Genomic DNA, 26,387 nt, shown 5'->3' with positions numbered 1-26,387 from the left:
GAAGAGTAGCGACCCAAGGCAACTGTCCTGAGGGACACCACGCTGTATATAGAGTTGAATTCAGAAGTTTACATACACTTAGGTTGGAGTCATTAAAACTCATTTTTCAACCACTCCACAAATGTCTTGTTAACAAACTATAGTTTTGGCAAGTCGGTTAGGACATCTACTTTGTGCATGACACAAGTAATTTTTCAAACAAATGTTTACAGACAGATTATTTCACTTATAATTCACTGTATCACAATTCCAGTGGGTCAGAAGTTTACATAGACTAAGTTGACTGTGCCTTTAAACAGCTTGGAAAATTCCAGAAAATTATGTCATGGCTTTAGAAGATTCTGATAGGCTAATTGACATAATTTGAGTCGATTGGAGGTGTACCTGTGGATGTATTTCAAGGCCTACCTTCAAACTCAGTGCCTCTTTGCTTGATATCATGGGAAAATCAAAAGGAATCAGCCAAGACTTAAAAAAAAATTGGAGATATCCACAAGTCTGGTTCATCCATTGTGAGCAATTTCCACTATGCCTGAAGGTACCACGTTCATCTGTACAAACAATAGTATGCAAGTATAAACACCATGGGACTACGCAGCCATCAAACTGCTCAGGAATGAGATATGGTCTGTCTCCTAGAGATGAACGTACATTGGTGCGAAAAGTGCTAATCAATCCCAGAACATCATCAAAGGACCTTGTGAAGATGCTGGAGGAAACATGTACAAAAGCATCTATATCCACAGTAAAACGAGTCCTATATCGACATAACCTGAAAGGTTGCTCAGCAAGGAAGAAGCCACTGCTCCACAACCGCCGTAAAAAAGCCAGACTACGGTTTGCAACTGCACATTATAGATCGTACTTTTTGGAGAAATGTCCTCTGGTCTGATGAAACAAAAATAGAACTGTTTGTCCATAATGACCATCGTTATGTTTGGAGGAAAAAGGGGGAGGCTTGTAAGCCTAAGAACACCATCTCAACCGTGGCAGCATCATGTTGTGGGGGTGCTTTGCTGCAGGAGGGACTGGTGCACTTCACAAAATAGATGGCATCATGAGGGAGGAAAATTATGTGGATATAGTGAAGCAACATCTTAAGACATCAGTCAGGAAGTTAAAGCTTGGTTGCAAATGGGTCTTCCAAATGGACAATGACCCCAAGCATACTTCCAAATTTGTGGCAAAACTTCTTGCCACTAGGGGGGTGCTATTTCGACATAGCACAAAGGTGTACCCAATGTAAACGGCCTCGTACTCAATTCTTGCTCGTACAATATGCATATTATTCTTACTATTGGATAGAAAACACTCTCTAGTTTCTAAAACCGTTGGAATTATGTCTGTGGATGAACCAGAACTCTTTCTGCAGCGAAATCCATGACAGGAACTGCGAAGGTCTGAAAACGAAGCTCTGCTCTGAGATCAGTTTTAAGCCCTGTGTGTATCGTATGGATCGACATGAACTGCACCCGCCTTCCCCTGGATGTCAGTAACCAATGAGAAGTGGAATGGGGTCTCTACGTCATTCTCAGAGTTTATAAATGGCCAAGGAGCGTGAGGACCTCTCTTTCAACTTTTGCCTTTACGCAAAGCAGGACCTCAGCATGGCATTTTGGAACACTCAGTTATCGACCTTAAATATATCCGTCTTTAATTTGATATAGGTGTTAGAAACATCATAACGAAGTTATTTTAAACCGAGTTATATCATTTTATGTGAGTATATTGCTATTTTCGGAATTTCCTTAGAATTACGTTTTGGGTATTTGGGCATGCGTGACCACATAGCTACTGTTAGCGGCTAATTCCGAAGTTGAAGGCCGACGTTTTACAACCAAGCAAGGATTCTTTTGGACAAAGGACCACTTGGCCAAGATTCTGATGGAAGCTGGTCCAAAAGTAAGAGCTATTTATGATGTTATTCCGTATTTATGTGTAAAAATGTAAACGGATTTGACCGCAATTATTTTGGCACTAGTCTGGCTGTAGCGCACACTGTATGTCTTGTAACGTTAGAGCCAGCAAAGTGTGCTTTACTGTTTTTAGGCAGTGGACTTACTTTAGCTTCATTCCACGCCTGTGGATACACACTCCTTTAGGCTTTGGTTCAAGATAAAGCAAATGGGGGTGCCAATACATTCTGCTACAATTCTCAATTGTGCCCCATCAAGGTTGTCTATACCTGGTGGTTATTGATGGATAACAATAGTTCTTGCCCATGATATCATTTAAGGTACTCCAGAGTCTTTTTACATTGTGTTTTATGGCATTTATCTTGGTTTGGTAATATCATTTCTTCTTCTTTTTGTAGACAGTATGTCAACCAATCAGCTGAGCAGCCTGACTTGTTTGCCACCCCTTTGCATAATTTATTTGAACCATACACTTTTTAAATTCCTCGTTAAGCCAGAGGGCTCTAACAGTTATCACAGTTAATTTCTTAACAGGTGCATGCTTATCAGCAATTGGCATGAATACTTTAACAAATACTTCCAGTGCTGCATCTGGATTAACTTCCTCATACACATCTTCAACAACGGAGTCCTGAGAAAACATTTTGTATGATCTCTTATAAATTACATGGATCCCAAAGTTCTTGTATTTATTTTTGGTAATACCAATTACCCCACTGAAGACATTCTTTTAAAAAGTATACTTAGTCATTATAGACTTTACATGGGGGAAAAAAAGACTTAGAATAAAAAGGGACGTTCTAAATCTTAGTCTGAGGGGGGTGTAACCTTCCAGACTGGGTATTGTATTAACTCAATACCCAAGGCTTTTACTTGCGACATACAACTATCAAGTATTGCTATGGGGCGCAATCGGGCAATGTAGGCTTGTACACAATCGCCCAACCTTAACACACACACGCACACCCTTTCTGTGTGTGGTTACAGTAGGCTAACGTATGTCAATGGTTTTAGGAACAGCAGTAACATCAGGCGGAATTTAGGCTACCAACTGCCTAGCCAGTTGTAGCTCAATCTTGGGTGCAATGATCACGTTCCCGCACTGACTGACCGTGTGGAGGCTTATTGATTTAACGTTATGTTAACCTACATGCTACACTAGCAAAGTTATAAATTACATAACGTTAGCTGTCGGCTATATTAGCCACGACTTACCATTTTTTGTGCAGCTTCAAATGTCGAACAAAGTTGGAAGCTGTTGCGCCACAGTCTGTAATTTTCTTCCCGCATGTTTTGCAAGTTGCAATCCGTTTTTTGTTGATACAGATTCATCTTTATATCCCAAAATAATAATTTTGGGAATCATCTTTCCAAGGGCTCCATCTGAATTCACCCGCCTACATTCCTCTGCACTACCACGCACAACTTTTCCCCAGCTGGCACAATTTGATTGGCTGTTGTCCGATTCAAACTGTAATTCGTTAAATGAAGAGCTGATTCTTTTTTTAATAGCATCATTTTTAATATTGGGCTCGGGGAGGGTATCAAGTCAGTTCGAGTCAAAAGGCTCAAGTCCAAGGTAAGTCATGAGTCATTGGTGTTAAAGTCAAAGTCGAGTTGCAAGTCATCATATTTGTGTCTCGAGTCTGACTCGAGTCCAAGTCATGTGACTCGAGTCCACATTGCTTATTTGAGTCAGAAAAGGATGTTCATATGATAGTTAAGATATACAAAACCTTGCAGAGAGCCTATCCAAATGACAATCTCTTAGTGTAAGGGCTGTCGTTCTCCTCATCCTCGGACGAGGAGAGGAGAGTGTAAGAGCTGTCGCTCTCCTCATCCTCAGATGAGGTGAGGAGAGAAGGATCTTCTGACCAAAATGCGGAGTCTGGGAAATATGCCATCTTTATTATAAATTACCAACGATGCAGATGGCAACACGAAAACTAAACAAAACACTTTCAAACTACAAAATAACAAAACGACGTAGAACGAAAACCTGAACATAAACTTACATAACTGGAACGTAAACTCACGAACAGGCAACAGACGACATCGAAACAAAACGAACAGCCAAACAGCTCCATATGTGAAAAAAACATCGATAACGACACGAAGACATCACAAGAGACAATCACCCACAAACACACAGTGATAATGCCCTACCTAAATATGACTCTTGATTAGAGGAAAATGCAAACCACCTGCCTCTAATCAAGAGCCATACCAGGCAAACCGAAACCCACATAGAAACAGATAACATAGACTGCCCACCCAAAACACATGCCCTGACCATAAACACATAAAAAACAACATAAAACAGGTCAGGACTGTTACAGTACCCCCCCCTCAAGATGCGCACGCCGGGCGCACAAGCACAAAGTCCAGGGGAGGGTCCGGGTGGGCAGTTGACCACGGTGGTGGTTCCGGCTCAGGACGCTGTCCCCATACCACCATAGTCACTCCCCTCTTCTTTCTACCCCTTCTAATGCCCACCCTAACACTACCTTCCCCTAAATAAACAGCTAGCACCAGGACAAGGGGCAGCACCGGGACAAGGGGTAGCACCGGGACAAGGGGCAGCACCAGAACAAGGGGCAGCACCAGGATAAGGACCATCACTGGGACAAGGGGCAGCACCGGGACAAGGGGCAGCACCGGGACAAGGGGCAGCACCGGGACAAGGGACAGCACCGGGACAAGGGGCAGCACCGGGACAAGGGGCAGCACCGGGACAAGGGGCAGCACCGGGACAAGGGGCAGCACCGGGACAAGGGGCAGCACCGGGACAAGGGGCAGCACCGGGACAAGGGGCAGCACCGGGACAAGGGGCAGCACCGGGACAAGGGGCAGCACCGGGACAAGGGGCAGCACCGGGACAAGGGGCAGCACCGGGACAAGGGGCAGCACCGGGACAAGGGGCAACACCGGGACAAGGGGCAGATCCCGGCTGAAGGACTCTGGCAGGTCCTGTTTGGACGGCTCTGGCAGGTCCATGCTGGCTGACGGCTCTCGACGCTCATGGCAGACTGACGGCTCTCTATGCTCATGGCAGGCTGACGGCTCTCGACGCTCATGGCAGGCTGACGGCTCTCGACGCTCATGGCAGGCTGACGGCTCTCGACGCTCATGGCAGACTGACGGCTCTCTACGCTCATGGCAGGCTGACGGCTCTTGACGCTCATGGCAGGCTGACGGCTCTCGACGCTCATGGCAGGCTGACGGCTCTCGACGCTCATGGCGCTCTGACGGCTCTGGCTGCTCATGGCTCTCTGACGGCTCTGGCTGCTCATGGCTCACTGACGGCTCTGGCTGCTCATGGCTCTCTGACGGCTCTGGCTGCTCATGGCTCTTTGACGGCTCTGGCTGCTCATGGCTCTCTGACGGCTCTGGCTGCTCATGGCTCTCTGACGGCTCTGGCTGCTCATGGCTCGCTGGCGGCTCTGGCAGATCCTGTCTGGTTGGCGGCTCTGGCAGATCCTGTCTGGTTGGCGGCTCTGGCAGATCCTGTCTGGTTGGCGGCTCTGGCAGATCCTGTCTGGTTGGCGGCTCTGGCAGATCCTGTCTGGTTGGCGGCTCTGGCAGATCCTGTCTGGCTGACGGCTCTAGCGGCTCCTGTCTGGCTGACGGCTCTAGCGGCTCCTGTCTGGCGGATGGCTCTGTAGGCTCATGGCAGACGGGCGGCTTTGCAGGCTCATGGCAGACGGGCGGCTTTGCAGGCTCATGGCAGACGGATGGCTCAGACGGCGCTGGGGAGACGGATGGCTCAGATGGCGCTGGAGAGACGGATGGCTCAGATGGCGCTGGGGAGACGGATGGCTCAGATGGCGCTGGGGAGACGGATGGCTCAGATGGCGCTGGGGAGACAGATAGCTCTGTAGGGAGGAGAAGGAGAGACAGCCTGGTGCGTGGTCTAGGCACCGGCTGCGCTGGAGAGGAGGAAACAGCAGGAGAGAGAACCCGGAGAGACAGCCTGGTACGGGGGGCTGCCACCGGAGGACTGGTACATGGAGGTGGCACCGGATATACCGGACCGTGAAGGAGGACACGTGCTCTTGAGCACCGAGCCTCCCCAACCCTACCAGGTTGAATGAACCCCGTAGCCCTGCCAGTGCGGCGAGGTGGAATAGCCCGCACTGGGCTATGCAGGCGAACCGGGGACACCACCTGTAAGGCTGGTGCCATGTACACCGGCCCGAGGAGACGTACTGGAGACCAGCTACGTTGGGCCGGCTTCATGGCACCCGGCTCGATGCCCAACCTAGCCCTCCCAGTGCGGCAAGGTGGAATAGCCCGCACTGGGCTAAGCACGCGTACTGGGGACACCGTGCGCTTTACCGCATAACACGGTGTCTTACCAGTACGACGCCTTCTACCTCCACGGTAAGCACGGGGAGTTGGCTCGGGTATCCTACCCGGCTTTACCACACTCCTCGTGTGCCCCCCCCCAAGAAATTTTTGGGTCTTACTCACGGGCTCCCAACCGCGTCGTCGCGCTGCCTCCTCATACCAGCGCTCCTGGGCTGTGGCTGCCCTCTTCTCCTCCTTAGGACGGCGATATTCCCCTGGTTGAGCCCAAGGTCCTCTACCGTCCAATATCTCCTCCCAAGTCCAGAAATCCTTATTGCTCCCTCGAGCATTCCCATACCGCTTGGTCTCTGTATTTTGGTGGGTGATTCTGTAAGAGCTGTCGCTCTCCTCATCCTCAGATGAGGTGAGGAGAGAAGGATCTTCTGACCAAAATGCGGAGTCTGGGAAATATGCCATCTTTATTATAAATTACCAACGATGCAGATGGCAACACGAAAACTAAACAAAACACTTTCAAACTACAAAATAACAAAACGACGTAGAACGAAAACCTGAACATAAACTTACATAACTGGAACGTAAACTCACGAACAGGCAACAGACGACATCGAAACAAAACGAACAGCCAAACAGCTCCATATGTGAAAAAAACATCGATAACGACACGAAGACATCACAAGAGACAATCACCCACAAACACACAGTGATAATGCCCTACCTAAATATGACTCTTGATTAGAGGAAAATGCAAACCACCTGCCTCTAATCAAGAGCCATACCAGGCAAACCGAAACCCACATAGAAACAGATAACATAGACTGCCCACCCAAAACACATGCCCTGACCATAAACACATAAAAAACAACATAAAACAGGTCAGGACTGTTACAGAGAGAAGGATCAGTGGACCAATACGCAGCATTTGGGAAATAAGCCATCTCTTTATTTGCAACGATGGCAGCACGAAAACAAACACTTACAAATTTACAAAACAAGAAAACGACGAAAACCTGAACATGAACTTACATAACTAACGTAAAACTCACGGACAGGAACAGACTACATCAAAACGAAACGAACAGCCAAACAGTCCCGTATGGTGCAAACATAACACAGATACGGAAGACAATCACCCACAAACAAACAGTGAGAACACCCTACCTAAATATGACTCTCAATTAGAGGAAAACGTAAAACACCTGCCTCTAATTAAGAGCCATACCAGGCAACCCAAAACCAACATAGAAACAGAAAACATAGACTGCCCACCCAAAACACACGCCCTGACCATAAACACATACAAAAACAACATAAAACAGGTCAGGAACGTTACAGAACCCCCCCCTCAAGGTGCGAACGCCGGGCGCACCAGCACAAAGTCCAGGGGAGGGTCTGGGTGGGCAGTTGACCACGGTGGTGGCTCAGGCTCTGGACGCTGTCCCCACACCACCATAGTCACACCCCGCTTCTGTCTTCCCCTCCCAATGACCACCCTAAAACTAACATCCCCTAAATGAACGTCCAGCACCGGGAGAAGGGGCAGCACCGGGACAAGGGGTAGCACCGGGACAAGGGGCAGCACCGGGACAAGGGGCAGCACCGGGACAAGGGGCAGCACCGGGACAAGGGGCAGCACCGGGACAAGGGGCAGCACCGGGACAAGGGGCAGCACCAGGATAAGGGGCAGCACCGGGATAAGGACCAGCACCGGGATAAGGGGCAGCACCGGGACAAGGGGCAGCACCGGGACAAGGGGCAGCACCGGGATAAGGGGCAGCACCGGGACAAGGGGCAGGTCCCGGCTGAGATACTCTGGCAGATCCTGGCTGAGGGACTCTGGCAGGTCCTGGCTGAGGGACTCTGGCAGGTCCTGGCTGAGGAACTCGGGCAGGTCCTGGCTGAGGGACTCTGGCAGGTCCTGGCTGAGGGACTCTGGCAGGTCCTGGCTGAGGGACTCTGGCAGGTCCTGGCTGAGGGACTCTGGCAGGTCCTGGCTGAGGGACTCTGGCAGGTCCTGGCTGAGGGACTCTGGCAAGTCCTGGCTGGACGGCTCTGGCAGGTCCTGGCTGGACGGCTCTGGCAGGTCCTGGCTGGACGGCTCTGGCAGGTCCTGGCTGGACGGCTCTGGCAGGTCCTGGCTGGACGGCTCTGGCAGGTCCTGGCTGGACGGCTCTGGCAGGTCCTGGCTGGACTGCTCTGGCAGGTCCTGGCTGGACGGCTCTGGCAGGTCCTGGCTGGACGGCTCTGGCAGGTCCTGGCTGGACGGCTCTGGCAGGTCATGGCAGGACGGCTCTGGCAGGTCATGGCAGGACGGCTCTGGCAGGTCATGGCAGGACGGCTCTGGCAGGTCATAGCAGGACGGCTCTGGCAGGTCATGGCAGGACGGCTCTGGCTGGTCATGGCAGGACGGCTCTGGCTGGTCATGGCAGGACGGCTCTGGCTGGTCATGGCAGGACGGCTCTGGCTGGTCATGGCAGGACGGCTCTGGCTGGTCATGGCAGGACGGCTCTGGCTGGTCATGGCAGGACGGCTCTGGCTGGTCATGGCAGGACGGCTCTGTAGGGAGGAGAAGGAGAGACAGCCTGGTGCGTGGTCTAGGCACTGGCTGCGCTGGAGAGGAGGAAACAGCTGGAGAGAGAACCCGGAGAGACAGCCTGGTACGGGGGGCTGCCACCGGAGGACTGGTACATGGAGGTGGCACCGGGTATACCGGACCGTGAAGGAGGACACGTGCTCTTGAGCACCGAGCCTGCCCAACCTTACCAGGTTGAATGGTGCCCGTAGCCCTGCCAGTGCGGCGAGGTGGAATAGCCCGCACTGGGCTATACTGGCAAACCGGGGACACCATTCGTAAGGCTGGTGCCATGTATGCCGGCCCGAGGAGACGCACTGGTGGCCAGATGCGTTGGGCCGGCTTCATGACATCCAGCTCGATGCCCAACTTAGCCCTCCCAGTGCGGCAAGGTGGAATAGCCCGCACTGGGCTAAGCACGCGTACTGGGGACACCGTGCACTTTACCGCATAACACGGTGTCTTACCAGTACGACACCTTCTACCTCCACGGTAAGCACGGGGAGTTGGCTCGGGTATCCTACCCGGCTTTGCCACACTCCTCGTGTGCCCCCCCCCCACCAAGAAATTTTTGGGTCTGACTCACGGGCTCCCAACCGCGTCGCCGTGCTGCCTCCTCATACCAGCGCCTCTCAGCCTTCGCTGCTTCCAACTCCTCCTTGGGACGGCGATATTCCCCTGGCTGAGCCCAAGGTCCTCTACCGTCCAGGATCTCCTCCCAAGTCCAGGAGTCCTTGTTGCTCTGTTGAGCACTCCCTTGCCGCTTGGTCCTAGTTTGGGGGGTGATTCTGTAAGGGCTGTCGTTCTCCTCATCCTCGGACGAGGAGAGGAGAGAAGGATCAGTGGACCAATACGCAGCATTTGGGAAATAAGCCATCTCTTTATTTGCAACGATGGCAGCACGAAAACAAACACTTACAAATTTACAAAACAAGAAAACGACGAAAACCTGAACATGAACTTACATAACTAACGTAAAACTCACGGACAGGAACAGACTACATCAAAACGAAACGAACAGCCAAACAGTCCCGTATGGTGCAAACATAACACAGATACGGAAGACAATCACACACAAACAAACAGTGAGAACACCCTACCTAAATATGACTCTCAATTAGAGGAAAACGTAAAACACCTGCCTCTAATTAAGAGCCATACCAGGCAACCCAAAACCAACATAGAAACAGAAAACATAGACTGCCCACCCAAAACACACGCCCTGACCATAAACACATACAAAAACAACATAAAACAGGTCAGGAACGTTACACTTAGAAGAAAATATAAACAGTTGGAACCAAGACTTAAAATGAACTGATGTTGGCACACGATGGAGGGAATGTTGGAGCATAACTAACTAAATTACAGTTAACGCAAATGTATATTTAATCCAGTATAAACTAATGTATAGAATGTATTATGGAAGAGACTAAATGTAAAAAATTTACAGCACAATGGCAGAGTCATGTCTTAAGTGTAAAACTAACAATGACTCAATAATCCATGCTCTCTGGGAATGCTCTAAAGTCCAAAAGTTATGGGCGAGATAAAAAGTTGTCTGTCAGAAGTATTGAGATACCCAATGGGCTGGACGATTCAAAAACTTGGACATCAATCTGTCAATTGACATAATGGAAACATCGTATTATTTATTATTGAAATAGAATGGGTAAGAGGTAGCCTAGTGGTTAGAGCGCTGGACTAGTAACCGAAAGGTTACAAGATTGAATCCCCAAGCTGACAAGCTAAAAATGTGTTGTTCTTGCCTAGTTAAATAAAGGTAAAAAAACTAATTTGTACAATTTTGAGGCAAACAATAATTCAGGCACTAGGAAAGGGGGTGTGAGCATGTGGGTCTGGGCAGATGAGATGTAGTTGTTGTTTGTAGTTGGTGGGAAAAATACAAACTAAAATGACAAAAATGTAATATATAAAGTACTTTAGGCCCAACCTTAGGCACTTTGGCTTTCCTTGTTATTGCCACAATGTTATGGTCACTACAGCCAATGGGAACTGATACAGCGTTGCATCAAAGCTCTGCAGCATTAGTGAAGATACAATCAGTACAAGTGGATGTCACAGATCCAACACTATTATGTGTGTAAAGTATTATCCAACACAACATTTAGGAAATGTCTTTGTATTTCCGCCTAGAGGGCTGTTGGAGATACAATACTGTGTGAATGATGCTGTTATCTGCGTGTCATTTCCCAACCTATCAACATGCATCTCAGTGGTTCCTTCTTCATGTCTCTGGGGGTTTCTTAAGCTCTGGTGCACATCAACACAAGACTGTTTAGCCTATTTGCTGTATAGCCAGGTGTGACCCATGCAGTGTGTTTAGCATGGCAATCTATACACAGAAAATTGAACAAACATGAACCATCAGAATCCGAATCTGGCATGTTATATTAGTGTCTGTCTTGATTTAATGAAACCTGTTTGAAAATTTGGAGGGGGAAAAAAGTGCTTTTCCCCGTAATTATATAATTCAATTCACAAAAAAAGAGGGCGACTGAAAGAAAGTTCAGGCTATGTTGGGTGTTAAAATACACATACATGCATTGCATTCATTTACTTTGTAGCATCTATTATTTCAGAATCAATATAAATCTGTGGTAACACTTTATTTTAAGGTACACATATTAGCCACTTATTTGTAGTTTATAAGTATATATATAATGATCTTATAAGGCCTTTACTATGTCAAATTAGCCATATATTGGACCTTCATTTTGCGATTTATTATTCAAAGTCATGTATTACTGGCCAATCCTTAATAACATCATTATTAACAATACTAAAGGCATATTCATATTTAATAAAGAGCAAGTTACACAAGAAACAGAGTCTTAATAAGCTGTCTCAATGTGGAACTGGTAAGGGGATTGTACCTCAATATGTGGTCCCTATTATAATTGTGACCATATTTTTACATGCAGAATTTTTTTCTCCATAATTGACCATAAAGGACAGAAAGGGGCACACCTCACCTCTTCTATGCCATACAGCCAACATTCAAGTCATTTGATGTATAAATAAAAAATGAGCAACTCATTTTCAATATACACTTCCATATATGGATGTTGACTGTATGGCATGATATAATGTGGATCGCGAAAGGTGAGCGCACCTCCCCACACCCATGAGCAAAACCATAATAATGTTTGCCTGAAACTAATTGTTTACATCAATTGCTAAAATCAGACTTGAATGTTAGTTATATGACATATATCAATCAATGTATTATGTCATCAAACTACACAAATCCTCAGTTTCAGGCCAACATTATATGTTTTTGCTCAAGGGTGTGGGGAGGTGTGACCCAGTATATACAGTATATACAGACAGATATACTGTATATACTGTATAGAAATGTAGTTGTTTACATAAGAATTTTGACTATAATGTTGGCTGTATATATATGAACGGAGTTGTGCCCCTTTCTGTCCGATGAGGTCATTTATGGACAGTTAGAATAGGGACCACATATTGAGGTGCAATCCCCTTATCAGTCCCACATTGAGACAGCTTATTAAGAGTCTGTTTCTTGTGTTACTTGCTCTTTATTAAATGTTAATATGCCGTTATTATTGCTAATAATCATGTGATTAAGGATTGTCCAGTAATACATGACTTATAATGTTTGAATAAGAAAATACTTCATTAAGGCCTAATATATGACTAATAAGACCTAATTAAGGCCTTATACGCTACTTATATACACACTTATAAACTACTAATTATTGGCTAATATGCGTACCTTAAATAAAGTGTTACCATATCGCTATATCTGTCTCATCAGCTAAACAGTCTACTCAACACTCTGGTGCTAAAATAAAGCCAGAGAATATCTTTGGGCTAGGTTTAGGTTATTTAGCAGTGAGACTGAGGGGCCGCTGTTCATCTCTGTATGTCTTCAGGAACAGAGAGCCTCTGTCTAGGGTAGACGGAGGTGTCTGGGGTAGGGAAAGGCGAGCTGCCCTCAGCCCTTGGTATCGATCCCACCATGTGCGTGCGTGTGCCTCTGTCTGTGTGCGTGCATTCATGCATGTGCCTGCATGTGTGTAACCCGTTCCCACTCTGACAGACCCAGGATGTAGTCTATGACCCCCACTCTATAATCAGCTGGAGGGGTAGCAGAGGCGGCCCTCTGGCCTTGATTTGCTGTGTAATTGGACATCGGATTTGACACTCTGCCGAGTGGAACATTAGAAGCAGCCTAATTAGGTGCGGTAGGACTATTAAATGAAGATTTGCCCATGTTGTTAAGAAATACCACACACATTGGAAATGTCAAGATGACACCCGGCTGTCATCGCCAACCAACGGAAGAAAATCTATCACTTATCGTAAAAATTTCCCAGAGGAAAGCAAACACAATCCCCATACTACTACTTCTCTCCAACGCCATCTTGTCTTCAGCCTCTCTGCGGTCTTGTCCCTTTAAATAGCAGAGCAGCAGCCAGACCTCGCTAGGACTTCATCTCCACTGTCATCTCCGATTGAATAGTTTATGAATAAGTGCTGTAACATCCCCATACATTGAAACACAGGAATCTAAAATAGCCTCTGGGTTTCCATCTGGAGAGGACTGACTCCTGCATGACATTGGTGTTGACTCACAAGGCTCCTTCATTATAATGAGAGCACATACGGGGGACGGGAAAGCGCCCATGGGCCTGTTCTCATGTAAACATCTCTCTCTAAGCCCTGACATCTCGCCATCACCCAATTCAATCCATTCTGATAACCCCCAACCCCCTCTCTCACAGCACAGGGAACCCTCATGTTAATGGCTCCAAAGTGACTCACTCTAAGTTACTGTATGTGCTTAACAAGGTGGCTCTAACCTCTAAACATGAATATGGGAGATATCAACAGTGAGATATCAACAATCCATCCAGCCAGAAATGATGAATAGGGCACTTCCTGAAAAATGCATGCGGCAGCAAAACGTCTGAACCTGTCTCTCCTTCAAGACTATTAACACTTTCTGCCTAAGCTTTGCCTCGTTAGGGAGGTTTCTCACACTGCAAAACCCTCCTCTCAATATCCCACAATACGTTGTGTTACATTTCAAACAATAACTGTTTTTAAAAAATTCATAGCGACTAAAATAACTTGCTTTATGTTGTGCCAGGGTTCAACGTGTCACCAGCTTCGACCCTAAAAACACTGTGTTACCAAGATGCAGGGAGTGAGTGGGGATTGAGACTGAGCAGTGTTGAAAGTCGAGCATTTCTCACAGAATCTGACTGACAGGAGTGAGTCACCAAAAGGCAAGAGTGGCTGGGCCACACACAGGTCAGAGTTGGCCCTTCCCCCTCTGCCTCTCTCTGTTTCTCCTCTCCTCCTCCTCCCCTTTCCCAGTGATACATCTGTGCCAATACATCAGCATCACAACAAGCCAGAGGATTTAACAGCCCCATTGCTATCACTGTTGCCCCATCCATCGCCTCTGTGTTTTGTTGTGTCATTATCCTCTCGTTGTAATACATAATGCATTTCCGTGATGACAAGCTTTGATTTGCCTTGACACCCAGTGGGAGGGACACTTTGGCATTACGTAAACAATTGTATAAACTGTGGAGAAGTTCATGCAACGAAAGGCATTCACGTTACCAGGAAAAAAGCCCTGAAGGTACAAACAGTACAGATGCAGTGATTAACGCACAAAGCCTTTCTCTCCTTCTCCTTGACAGATGGTGGCTCTCCCGTACCTTCTCCTTCTCTCAACAACGTATCATGTATTTAATCATGTTTCTACCACAAATACACCAATAACACAAAAGAGGAATGGAAGTTTTTGACACCATGACAACCTTGCTCAGAACAACAGCTGACACCAAAAATCTGTGGGGCAACGGTCTTTTGACTAGGTTTGTGTATGTGTGTGTGTGTGTGTGTCTTTGAGCACGCGCAAATGTGTGTGTGCGCGCATGTGTACCTCTGTGTGCGTGAATGTGCGTTGGTGGTGTGGGTTAGGAGATGTGACAGGGTTGTGACAAGGTGGCTAAGCTGCCATCAGGCATGCGGCTCACGGTTGGGTGTTCAAACCCATTTTGGTGGCGGTACACCTGGATTTAGAAAGAGGCGACCGAAGTTTAAAGAATGGAAGCTTAATGGTGAGTCAACAAGTCCCTGCCAGAGAAACGTCAGAAGCTGTCCTCCATCCAGACATGTCCTTGTCACCACTACTGGAGAGAACATATCAGTGTCCAAGAGTGTCCAAGAGAGGAGGGACTGTTACTGACACCAGTAAACAGCCAGGCCAACAAGGTCCTATTCCAGTACAATATTTCAATGGGTTGTTTGAATCTTTTGTATTGGCAATCAAGACAACAACACAACACCAGGCATTTCAGCTGTTAGCCATAGGATAATGCAAAATGTCATCGCAACTCAACATGATTCCCAACTCCGTAGGACTAATCAGTTTTAGCAGAGGACAGTGAATATGCAAAAAGCTGCCATCCCTTCATCTCAGAGGCCTATTATAGGTGCGAGTGCTGTCATTATTGATAAACTCCACATTCATATTCAAATGCATTCAGAATGCGAGCGGAGTCGGGTGGAGTGGTATTCACTGTGGAGTCTGGGGGGGGGGGGGGGGGGGGGGGGCATTATCTATTAAGCTGAAGCAGCCCAGCCTCAGCCCTCAGCTCCCATCTCTCTCTAGTGTTCCAGTACCACGCAGAGCATTATTCAATCAGAGACATCACAGCGACAATGTGACGGATGCTAACATGCTTCAGCAGCCACGGCAGGGGGAGACGAGACAACGTCAGACGACTCTGGAGCCATTTGCATTCACTGGAGTAGGCTAGGCTGGCCTGGGCGCTCACGCTTTGTTTGTTGTGTCAAAAGTTCCACGTCGTATTCTATTTTGAGGCCATGCTCTGCAAGTTGCCGTTTTGTTCTCTCTTTCCATCTCGCTGCTTCTTTTGCTCACTCCCTCTTCCTCTCTCTTTCTCTCTCACTTTCTAAAGTCTAACCTATGGCTGTCACGCTCGTCGTACGAACTGGAAGCATACTCGGACCAACGTGCAGCGTGATCTGGGTTCCACATCTTTATTTAGTGAACCGCACAAAACAATAAAACAAGAACGTAACGTGACGACAATGGAGTGCTGACATATAACTACCCATAAACAAGATCCCACAAAAACCAGTGGGGAAATGGCTGCCTAAATATGATCCCTAATCAGTGACAACGATAAACAGCTGCCTCTGATTGGGAACCATACCAGGCCAACATAGAAATCAACACACTAGATCATTCACCCTAGTCACACCCCGACCTAACCAAAATAGAGAATCAAAGGCTCTCTATGGTCAGGGCGTGACAATGGCCCTGACCATAGAGATGGACAATGAGTTATTCCGAGTACAGTGTGAGGGTAAATGATGTGGCTTCTCTGTCGTTGTGTACAACAGTGACCAAGTGAAAGAAATAGAGAATGAACAATGAATTGAGCAATGAATGACAGTTTCAATCTCAATTATTTAATATCACTACAGCGTGGGCAGATTCTTTGTAATCAATAGTTGCTGAGAACAAATAAATTGGATTTCTACTAGCTTAAGGATAGTCCTTGGCAAGTTGACTTCCTTAACTTTCTAACACAAGGAGTTGAAGCTAGTCATATCACACACCTCTGATACCAGAGGTCCCAGAGTTCAATGTGAACGCAATAAGATAAATATTTGAAGAAGTTTCCCCATTTGAAGAATCCCCATAGACAGATCCAACCAAGTCCCTATCCGCCGCCCACATCCGGCACAAAGCAGCAACCTTCTAATAAGAGCGTGTTAACTTTGTGTGCTCAGGGCGAGTCATCTCATATTAATATGCAGTGGACGACTGCTGCTACGGATCAGGAGAGAGAGCTTTGTTTGCACATCGATATGAGCCTTAAGATTTAATCAGGAAGGTAAACAATGAAAAAAGACTCATAGATGCCTGTAGTACATTGTGCCATATATAAACCTACACCTTTAAGGCTGGCTTCAGCATAACTGTTTGGCATAGACCTTCATAGCATTACTCAGAGTACTTCACCTTGAAAGTATTCTCCGATATGGCAAATATCTCCATGCAAGCTGGAATGTCTTAGCTACAGACAACTGTTACTGAACATTCCTCTTATTCTGGCTGAGAATAATCTAAGGTGTCTGGCATGATTGTGTCTCAACAGCCACAATTAGTTTCTTCCTCTGTTGTGAGAAAAGTGGAACAGACAAGAGGGAGATAAACTAAGGAGAAGGCTTCATGAAATCACTGAGATTTCACAGATTCTCATTATCGTGACTGTCTGATGGTCAGCAGGGTGCTTCATACCCAGCTGTCAAAGAAGTAGGCCGATTCCAAAGGACTGGCAAGGCTTCCAAGATGCCCGAATGTGATGAAAGCGATGAGGCACTGATGTCAGTAGATCAAATGCCGCTCCATGTGAAATAGGGTATTATCGTATTGTCTCCATGGTGAAAAAGTTCAGCTTTTCCGTCTGTCACAAGTCCTGCTAAAGAGAGGGGATGACAGACACATGAGGTGTTAGCAGTGGATGTGTGCCCTATCAATGTTGAAAATTATCTTGCCAAATCCAACAGGTGTATACTTTACCGTGGAATGCTTACTTACAAGCCCATTCAGAGTTATGTAGAGTTAAAAAGACAAACATTTTCGAAATAAAAAAGGAAATAGTAACACAATTAAATAGCAATAACAAGGCGATATACAAGGAGTATCAGTACCGAGTCATTGGGCAGGGGAACGAGGTAGTTGAGGTAATTGCGGTAGTTGAGCTATTCTCAACTCTATTTCACATCCCCTTTGAGAAGCTTTCCGTTTCTCTCTCACTCAGTTCTAGTCTTTCATAGTTTCTAAAGACTTTCATAGACCGCCTTTGGAAGACTGGACAAACGTTTTCCCAGCTTTAAAGGAGAAGAAATATGACCATGTTTTTTCATATTGGTTGATTTCTTAAAGCCTTTAGAGGACTAAATATCCTTCCTCTGACAGTTGTCATTATGCCCGCGATGATGGGACGTTTTCAGTAAATTCCGGGATTTATTGATCATGCATTGTCAGTCACATCATAGCTTAGCTTCGACAGGTTTTTAAACACAATGTGTCAAATCAATACATGTATCTCTCAAAACACTTTGTTCAGCACTGACTAGGGACGGACTCAAACTCTGTTATTTGATTCAATTGAATAGACAGCTTCAATGTCCCTGCCTGTTGCTTGTAGTGACTCACAACCCATCATAGCTATTGGGCATTAGTTCACTTTGCTTTCATTGAATTAGCTTTAATTGAATTAGCTTTCATTGAATTAGCTTTCATTGAATTAGCTTTTCATTGAATTAGCTTTCATTGAATTAGCTTTCCATTGAATTAGCTTTCATTGAATTAGCTTTCATTGACTTAGCTTTCCATTGAATTAGCTTTCCATTGAATTAGCTTTCATTGAATTAGCTTTCCATTGAATTAGCTTTCATTGAATTAGCTTTTCATTGAATTAGCTTTTCATTGAATTAGCTTTTCATTGAATTAGCTTTCATTGAATTAGCTTTCATTGAATTAGTTTTTCATTAAATTAGCTTTCATTGAATTAGCTTTCATTGAATTAGCTTTCATTGAATTAGCTTTCCATTGAATTAGCTTTCCATTGAATTAGCTTTCATTGAATTAGCTTTCCATTGAATTAGCTTTCATTGAATTAGCTTTCATTGAATTAGCTTTCCATTGAATTAGCTTTCATTGAATTAGCTTTCATTGAATTAGCTTTCATTGAATTAGCTTTCCATTGAATTAGGTTTCATTGAATTAGCTTTCATTGAATTAGCTTTCATTGAATTAACTTTCACTGCATTTTCACAATGTGCATATTATGTTTCTCCAATTAAAATGTCAGTCAAATTGTCAGATAATTTAAGTTTTGATGACTTTATCTTTATATAGACTACCTTCTAGTAAAACATTTAAAGATTGACATTACAGGACATAATGCATATGGTTTACTATCTGCTCTCACGACTTAGAAAAGATGAAAACAAAGACATTTTAACTGACACTCTTATCCAGAACAACATTCAGTAGATACATGTTAATACTTTTTCCCGTACTGGTCCCCCGTGGGAATCGAACCCACAACCCTGGACGTTGCAAACACGGGACCCTCATAATTACAGTAGTAGTAGAGGGAGGGAAGTGAAATACATAGATTCATTAGACAGCAAGTCTCACTTCCTGTCTCTCTCTACTCCTCCACCCATCCCTCTGTTGTCTTGCTCTCCCCTAACTCTGGCACACAATCACTGACAGGTCTACAGGGTTAAACCCCATCAGTGCATTGTTGCAGGAGGTCTGTGCCAGCACCCTGGCCCTCAGATGTGTCAATAAATCCATTGTGTGTGGCCCCTGGTTAAACGGGCCAATTAATTGTCCCATCTTATCCCTGCCACCTGCTCAGCCAGGCTGCCGGGCATCACACTAGATCTGGGACCCTGCCCATACTTTAGATTCAGATCCATAAGCTTTTTAGAGAAGGAATGCATGGGAAAAGAGTAGTTTGATTGAGTTTATGACAGCTGTGTTTTACATTGGACAGATTATAAAAGATTCTTAGCTACAGACAATATCTGAGTTTATGGCTACTAAATGTATATCTCAGATGCTTTGGTCTTCCAAAATGTATGGTGCTGATGCTATTTATTTAGGCCCTTATCTTTGTGTGCTTGTGTACTGGTGATGTGATGTCTCAGTGCAGTACAATACTGCTGCACTACAGTTTCTTTTTGTAAAACTCTACATGAATGGTCAATGGTTAGCTTTAAAAAGTATTTATTTCTGTCGCATGCACACATGCACGCGCACGCACACACACACACACACACACACACACACACACACACACACACACACACACACACACACACACACACACACACACACACACACACACACACACACACACACACACACACACACACACACACACACACACACACACACACACACACACACACACACACAGAGTTATTACTGTCAGGGCACCCGTTTCTCACTACAGCCCACACCGTTCTCCCAGGAGAGAAGAGAACGTTTCAGATGGAGCTTAATTAGCCAGGACCAGAGGTCACGGAGATCCAGCTCCAAATCCTCAGACTGCCAGTACCATACTCACGATATAGGCTACGGCCAACATAAATGCAATTGCTCTGGTAGATTTACAGTAATTTATTAATTCAATCACACATACAACATATCTTACTTTCACAGTATTTTCTCATTCACTAAAGAATAGGGATTTATTTTTCACTTTTTCTAAGTTGATGTGAGGTGGGTGTCCTTGATGTATTTCACTGTAACTCCTCAGTTGTTCCCTTTACACTCGTAGAAAAACGGGTAAGCCTTTTTGGCTTGAGGTAAAAAAAAACATTTTGGTTCCAGATAGAAGCATTTTGGGTTCCATGTAGAACCTTTTCCACAGAGGTGGAAACAAATAGGTTATACCTGGAACCAACAAAGGGTTCTCCCATGGGGAGCGCCAAATTACCCTGTAGCCCTTTCCTGCATTCGAATTACCTAATGGCATCATGGGTGGAATGGTATTAATATTTTTCATAATTAATAAACATATAGAAAAAAACTGCAGAAAATCCGTTATTCCTGTATAAAAATTTTTTTTGTTATATTTCAGTCTTCTGTGATGTATATAATGTGTAATATTGGGATACAAACTGAAAAATGTAATACATTTCAATTCTATATTTGACATGATACAGGTGTGTTCTTTTTCTAAGTCCATAACCATGTGTGTGAGGTGTCTACTTTTGTTTCAAAGTAGATTTGTTTCAGACTACCAAGAAACCCTCCGTGTGACCCTGATTTCGCCCACTGCAGTAAAAGCTTTTAAGGTTCTAGACGGTACTTTTTTTTTATCTCTAAGTGTATAATAGAACCAGGTCACCAGGAGAGTGAGACCTGTTGTTGGGTTTCTTAGAATGTCTACTTAGGTGGGGAACACTGAGCAGCGCTTTGAGCAGAGACAACAACCAGCTGACCCAACACCCCAGTCCACCGCCTTCAATTCTTGGCGGAACATTCAATGACAAACCAATGACAGCCTATTAAAATGATGTTGTGGTGTGTGATGCGCCAGAAGGCTACTGACCCGTCGCTTGTTCTTTTTGTGAACAAGGCAAAATCAAAGCATGACAACAGAAATTACTTCCATTTCAGAGCAAATGAGTGCAGAATGTTTCTCTAACCCATACATCCTCTCTTTCCTCTCCTCTCTGGTCCAGGTACGAGCCAGTGCCATCGCCCAGGACGCTGACCAGAACTATGACTACGCCTCCAATAGCGTCATCCTCCACCTAGACGCAGGCGACGAGGTCTATATCAAGCTGGACGGGGGCAAGGCTCACGGCGGCAACAACAACAAATATAGCACCTTCTCTGGGTTCATCCTCTACGCCGACTGAACCCACGCAGGTGGCACGTCCAGAGAGAGAAAGACAAAGTAAGAGAGTAAGAGAAACAGTTGTAATGAGGGAAGGAAGGGGTTAAAAGCCAGAATGCTTTCTAGTTTCCTGGTTCTCTCCATCGTCACACCAACCTCTGCTTATAAAACACATCAGCCCCAAATCAAGGTTCTCCAGCTCAGCCTGCCTGTCTGCCGTGCTGTGAGGGAGGGAGGGAGGGAGAACACGATGGTAGGGGAGGGAGTAGTGAGGGGTGAAACTTGGTAGAGAGAGGTGCCCTCCTCATCAGAATTCTAACCTGTCAGTTGCTCCTTGCTTTCCTCCTCCTCAAACTGGAAAATAAACCAACTAACGCCAAGTGGATCCGGCCTCATCATCTTCTCTCCTTAACAGTTGGCTATATGGACTCTGTTGACTGAAATTGTCCTATCTTGTCGTTGTGTGCTTTTCCTTAGAATGTCAGTATTTTACTTTTGTAAAAGATACTACTACATCGTATATTTACACAAAAGAGGATATTAAAAATATGTTTGTCCCTTGTGAGAGAAAAAAACTTGATTTTGAGAGAATGGTTTTGTGAGATGTTGATTGTGATTCAGAAGCCTTTAGTTGAGAAATGGAAACAAAAGGTGTCATTATGGTTTCTAACGTTATATGATTTCTTGCATTTGACAGCTGGCGATCACATGGTGTTTGTTTATGGGTGATGTCACCTGTGGGAACACAGACCTGGTTTGTGGCTGAATGTTATTCATGCATAGGATGTTATACAGATACAACATTACATTTTCCTTGTCCCATCCAACGTATCTAGAGTCTCTATCCTTGCCCCTTGTCCCATCCCTATACCCCAATCCTATTTGTCTATACAGGGCCAAAGTGGGTTGAAAATAGACTCAAATGCATATTAGATATTCTAGTTAAGTAGATATCCTCCACCATCAATGAAGCCACATATTCAGATTCTGAAGTAACCTAGAGAGAGAGAGAGAGAAATTGAGCGAGAGAGAGAGAGAGAGAGAAATGGAGAGAGAAATGGAGAGAGAGAGAGAGAGAAATGGAGAGGGGGGGTGGGAAGTTTTTATGGCGAGGCAGATTTTCTGTTTCAGTGTCTGAGGCTTCAATGGATGTAATTCGTCATTAGCTGCATATTCACTGATACATACAAGCATTATGGTAATATTTACTCAACATGGGCTGACAGCTTGCTTAAGAATGAAATTGATTGGGTGAGTGAGTGACTTGGCTTCTTCGCATTGCGTGTATGTGTACGTGTGTGTGTGTGGGTGAGTGTGTGTGTGCGTGTGTGCATGTGTGTGTGTGCGTGTGTGTGCGTGAATGTCTGTGTTGGTGTGTGTGCGTGAATGTCTGTGTTGGTGTATTTGAGTGTTTGCATCAGAGCATGCGCCGTGCCATTGCTACATTGTTGTTTTTCTGTTAATCTGTGCTACAGCCAATGACAGATATTTTACTCAGCAGACAATGAGATTGCATTACGTAGGGAGGGGAGCCTCTGTAGAGATGATGATAAGAACAAACAGCTTGTAAATGAAATCTATGCTATGTTTGTCTATCTAATTGTATCTTTTTGAATTGTTGAATACATTTAAATAATAAATGGGATTTTCGGAGTCACTTATCTCAAGATAATTATTTTACCCCAAATGCTCTTATTGTGGTGAACTATTTAGAGTGCCAAATTCTCTCAAAAAACGTTGGAGGTGGCTTATGGTAGAGAAATTAACATTAAATGATCTGGCAACAGATCTGGTGGACATTCCTGCAGTCAGCATTCCAATTGCACGCTCCCTCAAAACTTGAGACATCTGTAGCATTGTGTTCTGTGACAAAACTGCACATTTTAGAGTTTTATTGTCACCTGCACAAGGTGCACCTGTGTAATGATCATGCTGTTTAATCAGCTTCTTGATATGCCACACCTGTCAGATGGATGGATTATCTTGGCAAAGGAGAAATGCTCACTAACAGGGATATAAACAAATGTGTGCACAACATTTGAGAGAAATAAGATTTGTGTGAACGGAACATTTCTGGGATCTTTTATTTCAGCTCATGAAACATGGGACCAACACTTTACATGTTGCGTTCATATTTTTGTTCAGTATCGTTTAAATCGAACCCACAATCTTGGCATTGCAAGCGCCATGCTTTACCAACCGAGCACCAGAAAACCAATTGCCAGCAAACATGAAACAGATCCTGTTATAAATGCCTTCTCCTCTCTCTCTCCTTCATATCAGTCTAACCAGAGACTATTTGGGATGATAGGTATCAGGGAGGCAAGGAGGGGGGTAGGAAGGGTGCACCCCTCCCAATATCCTCCACTCTTCTCCTCTCCTGTGGAGATGCTATGGATCTGAAAAGGTGGGCTGCAAGATAAAGTCCATCTGACTCCAGCGATGTCCGCCAGCGCAGCAGTGGAATAAATCTACTAAATATAATGCTCATTTTAAAAGCGAATGAATGACTCCTGAAGGAACACCACAGTCTGAGATCTCAGCCTATACTCACAGATACTCATCAACAGCGGAACCATTTATCCACCGAAGAAGGCTAGTGGGGGAGACCGAGAGAGAGAGAGACAGAGTAGAGGATGGAGAGACTGAGAGGGAGAGAGAGAAGAGGATGGAGAGACTGAGAGGGAGAGAGAGAGAATATGATGGAGAGACTGAGAGGGAGAGAGAGAGAATATGATGGAGAGACTGAGAGGGAGAGAGAGAATATGATGGAGAGACTGAGAGGCAGAGAGATAATATGATGGAGAGACTGAGAGGGAGATAGAATAGGAGCAGAAGGTGTTGTGACAGAGACAAATGTAGAGGAGAGAGGAAGAATGAATGACGGAGAGAAAAGGCAGAGGGGGATGAGGAAGACATGAAAAGGGGGGAGAGGATGGGAGGGAGAGAGATAAAGAGAGGACTAGACAGAAGGATAGGGATGGGGGGGACTAATATAGATTGGGTCTGAACAGAGAGAGGGAAGTGGATTGCTTTTAGGAGTAGAGTGGGAGGGGTGGACCATCCTTAGACTAGGAAGGAATGGGATATGACACTGGCAGGCAGAAATGTTGGTCTGCTCTGCTTCTTGGGAAGTTCATCACCGCCTCTGCAATAGATGCTTCTAATTAATAATAACAATGGTGCTAAAACACAACCACATCTATGGGAGAAAAGTCAACCAAAATCTGCAGCTCCCTCTCTGTATATAACCTGCTTACAGTACACTCACCCTCTATGGCTCTTTTTCTCTCTTCTCTCCCTTTTTCTCAGCTGTACCCGTCTTTCCTTTGTTCTGACAAACACACGGGTCAGAGAAACAACTGTACCCCAGTTGTCAGTGGCGTGCCGTGGGCCTGGGCCTTCAGTGAGGTACTACACAGTCCCACCCGAATTAATCCACCTCTTATTACCATCATTATGATGCCATGGCGCTAGACACTATACATTTAGACAGAAACGCAGTATAACCAGGCGTTGCGTCACCTTGAAATTGACAAATTGACATTTTGGGGTAAACAGTGTTTACCCAAAAACATGACACAATCAATGAGTCTTTTCAATATTTCCCTTCACCTTTTCATTGTGCAGCTCCGTTGCCCTGCGCGCTTGTTCTTTGAGCTGTAGATCCACTCCGGTGTCCCCAAAAGTTTTCAAAAGCACCATTGCTTGTAAGTGCCCAGCCGTACTTTGGTGTCTCGTTGCTGCCTTGGTTAGACAACTCAAGTTTGCAAAGCCAGTGTGGATCCAAACACCAAATCGATCACTTGCAAATAATAGGCATTCCCAGCAGTACAGTTTGCAGTGCTTCTCGGAGCCAAGGAGCCAAGGAGCCATTGACAGCGCTCGTAGTTGAAACTTTGAAAGTGGCGAGCGAACGAAGCCCTTTCCCGCCTGTGACAGGCTTTGTGGCGTCGGGCGACCTCTCCTTACAATGTCTAACTTTTCTTGAAAAGTTTGTCTTGAGAGTGGCGTTATAATTATATCCTCGACCAAATCGATATCTTCTCCTCCTTCCGCCATTGTGGGTTGAAAAAACAGCTTAGTAGTACGCATATTAATTCGTTTATCAAACTCAGTTGCCTAGATCTCCATAGGACCTGCCTCTCAATATTGGTAATCCAATCAAAAGACGTGCACGCACTACGCCTGCTAGCTGGCTCCTGTGTAACACTGGAGCCAGCCAGCAGGCGTACAATAGCCAACTCTAAAGCTGATTGGTTGACACTAAATTTTCATTTCCATTCACTATAAGCTACAAGCGCCCGCACTGTTGATCCTGAAGGCCTGAGGGCAGAATTTAGACCCCTGGCAACACATGATGGCTGAATATGATTAGATAAAAGATCTAACATAAAGACCAGCCTCCAAATCTCAACCTGGGGCTGGAAGCAGTGCAACCAAGAGGAAAGCTATGAAATGAAGAGTATAACTCTTACTCTGGGGAATAATTTTATACATATTTGTGGGAAAATATATTTTACATTTTTTTTAATATTCTGATGATGTTTAGGCCAGCAGAGAAGGCCTTGCAGGCCCTGACGGCCCACCACTGCCAGTTTTTATGGAAGCATCCACAAGCCCCCAACCCACAGCCACCCAGCCCAGCCCAGTCAGCACGGCTCTGTCTCCCACAGCCCCTCCTTCAGACTCCCCCCATCCCCAGTCGCCCAGTCGCCTAGTCACCCTGACTCTATCTGCTCCTGCCTCCGTACATGATTCCTTTTGTCACTTTAGGCCACAGCCGAGGAAGAAGCCTTTTCCAGTTTTCCCTGGATGGGCTGAGGCCGCCAACACAGGTGTACTATCCAGTCAGTCCCCTTTACACGTGAGAGAGAGAGAGAGAGAGAGAGAGAGAGAGAGAGAGAGAGAGAGAGAGAGAGAGAGAGAGAGAGAGAGAGAGAGAGAGAGAGAGAGAGAGAGAGAAAGAGAGAGAGAAGGAGAGAGAGAGAGAGAGAGAGAGAGAGAGAGTAGGAGAGAGAGAGAGAGAGAGAGTAGGAGAGAGAAAGAAAGAAAGAAAGAGAGAGAATGCGCAAGGCTGAGAAAGAGAGAGAGTAGGAGAGAGAAAGA

General features: G+C 45.5%; 1 protein-coding gene across 1 annotated transcript in view; it reads left to right on the top strand.

Moving 5' to 3' along the window:
• Nucleotides 1-22,931, top strand: part of LOC129829816 (C1q-related factor-like) — a 31,356-nt gene extending 8,425 nt beyond the window's left edge. The window contains exon 2 of the mRNA XM_055891756.1: nt 21,121-22,931. Coding sequence (XP_055747731.1) covers nt 21,121-21,300 — 180 coding nt within the window. The 3' untranslated portion in view covers nt 21,301-22,931. The remainder of the gene's footprint in view (nt 1-21,120) is intronic.
• Nucleotides 22,932-26,387: the final 3,456 nt, after the last annotated feature.

The sequence above is a fragment of the Salvelinus fontinalis genome, chromosome 2 (assembly GCF_029448725.1).
Source record: "Salvelinus fontinalis isolate EN_2023a chromosome 2, ASM2944872v1, whole genome shotgun sequence".
NCBI classification, from domain to species: Eukaryota; Metazoa; Chordata; class Actinopteri; order Salmoniformes; family Salmonidae; genus Salvelinus; species Salvelinus fontinalis.
Note: the sequence above shows the minus strand (reverse complement) of the source record. Positions and strands in the feature narration are given on the sequence as shown.